Source organism: Nicotiana tomentosiformis, chromosome 6, assembly GCF_000390325.3.
Source record: "Nicotiana tomentosiformis chromosome 6, ASM39032v3, whole genome shotgun sequence".
Classification (NCBI taxonomy): Eukaryota; Viridiplantae; Streptophyta; class Magnoliopsida; order Solanales; family Solanaceae; genus Nicotiana; species Nicotiana tomentosiformis.
The window spans coordinates 63317039-63318625 of record NC_090817.1 but is presented as its reverse complement, the minus strand read 5'-3'; the positions used below and the strand labels follow the sequence as shown (position 1 = coordinate 63318625).

Genomic DNA, 1587 nt, shown 5'->3' with positions numbered 1-1587 from the left:
ACACATTCCCCCTCACCATTAGCTCTACCACTCTCTCCCATACTTTTATAATATGGCTAAGCAACTTGATACCCCGATAGTTATTGCAATTTTGGATATCATCCTTGTTCTTGTATACAGGAACCATCGTGCTCCACCTCTACTCTTCGGGCATCTTCTTCATTCTAAACATGACATTAAATAACCTAGTGAGCCACTCCAAGCATGCCTTGCCTGCACTCTTCTAAAACTCCACCGGGATTTCATCCGACCCGGTTTCTTTGCCCCTACTCATTTTATGCATAACCCCCTCAACTTCATCAACTCTAATTTGCCTACAATACCCAATGTCACAACGACTCCCGGAGAGTTCCAAATCACCCAGTACAATGCTCATGTCCCCCTCCTCATTCAAGAGACTATGGAAATAGGTCTTCCATATCTGATGGATAACCCCCTCCTCCAACAAAACTCTACCTTCTTCGTCCTTGATGCACTTCACTTGGTCCAAGTCATGCGCCTTCCTTTCTTGCGCCTTGGCTAACCTGAACAACCTCTTATCCCCACATCGGCCCTCGAGTTCCTCATACAAACAACTAAAAGTTGCAGTCTTGGCCGCCATAACTACTAGCTTTACCTCTTTCTTAGCCAACTTATAATGCTCCCTATTCGCCATCTTCTCCTCCTCGTCTACACTTTTCACTAGCTTCAGATACGTTACTTTCTTGATTTTCACTTTTCCTTGCACCTCTCCATTCCACCACCAGTCTCCCTTGTGACCACCAGAGTAACCCTTTGAGACCCTTAATACCTCTCTTGCGGCTTCCCTAATGCACTACACAGTCATGGTCCACATAGCGCTTGCGTCCCTACTACTCCTCCAAGCCCTCAAAGTCACCAGCTTGACCCCCAACTCCTGCGCTTTAGCTTCCGTCAAGGCTCCCCACTTTATTCTAATGTTGGCTATACATCACCATCTTCCTCCTCTTCCTCATGATCTCAAGGTCCATGACCAGGAGCCTATGAAGGGTCGAGAGGTTCTCACTCGTGATGACCTTGCAATCCGTGCAAAGACCTCTATCGTACTTCCTGTAGAATAAATAATCAATCTGAGTCTCGGCCACCGAACTCTGGAAGCTGACCAAGTGCTCCCTCTTCTTCGAGAAACTCGAGTTTGTTATCACCAAATCAAATGCTCTAGCAAAGTCCAGCAGAGACGGTCCTCCTCCGTTTCTATCTCCAAAACCAAGGCCACCATGCATATCATCATACCCCCAGACGTCACTCTAATGTGGCCATTGAATTCTCCTCCTATGAAAAGCTTCTCGGTATGCGGGATACCACATACCATCTCATCCAAATCCTCCCAGAAACGCCTCTTGACTTCCTCATCCAAGCCTGTCTAGGGTGTGTACCCACTGATTATGTTCAAAGTAAAACCTGCAACAACTAGCTTAATAGTCATCAACATGTTATTCACCCTCCTAACCTCTACCACTAGTTCACGGAGGTCCTTATCAACTAAGATACCTACCCCGTTCCTGCCCCTACCCTCGCAGAATACCAAAGTTTGAAACTGCCCACATGTCGCACCTTATCTCCTACCCA

At 46.8% G+C, this 1587-nt stretch overlaps 1 protein-coding gene across 1 annotated transcript; it reads right to left on the bottom strand.

Annotated features, from left to right (window-relative positions):
• Positions 1–223: 223 nt before the first annotated feature.
• LOC138894097 (uncharacterized) lies at positions 224–1241 on the bottom strand. Its single transcript, XM_070178777.1, has 2 exons — positions 954–1241; positions 224–814 (listed from the first exon to the last, which is right to left on the bottom strand). The coding sequence occupies exons 1-2, from the start codon at positions 1239–1241 to the stop codon at positions 224–226; spliced, it is 879 nt and encodes a 292-aa protein (XP_070034878.1).
• Between the last annotated feature and the right edge of the window lie 346 nt (positions 1242–1587).

Bases quoted from the DNA above. Each gene is read 5' to 3' on its own strand.
- LOC138894097 (XM_070178777.1), bottom strand. From the start codon at position 1,241: ATGCATGGTGGCCTTGGTTTTGGAGATAGAAACGGAGGAGGACCGTCT. The intron at 815-953 runs GTGATGTATAGC...ATGACTGTGTAG, and splicing joins TGAGGAAGAGGAGGAAGATG to TGCATTAGGGAAGCCGCAAG.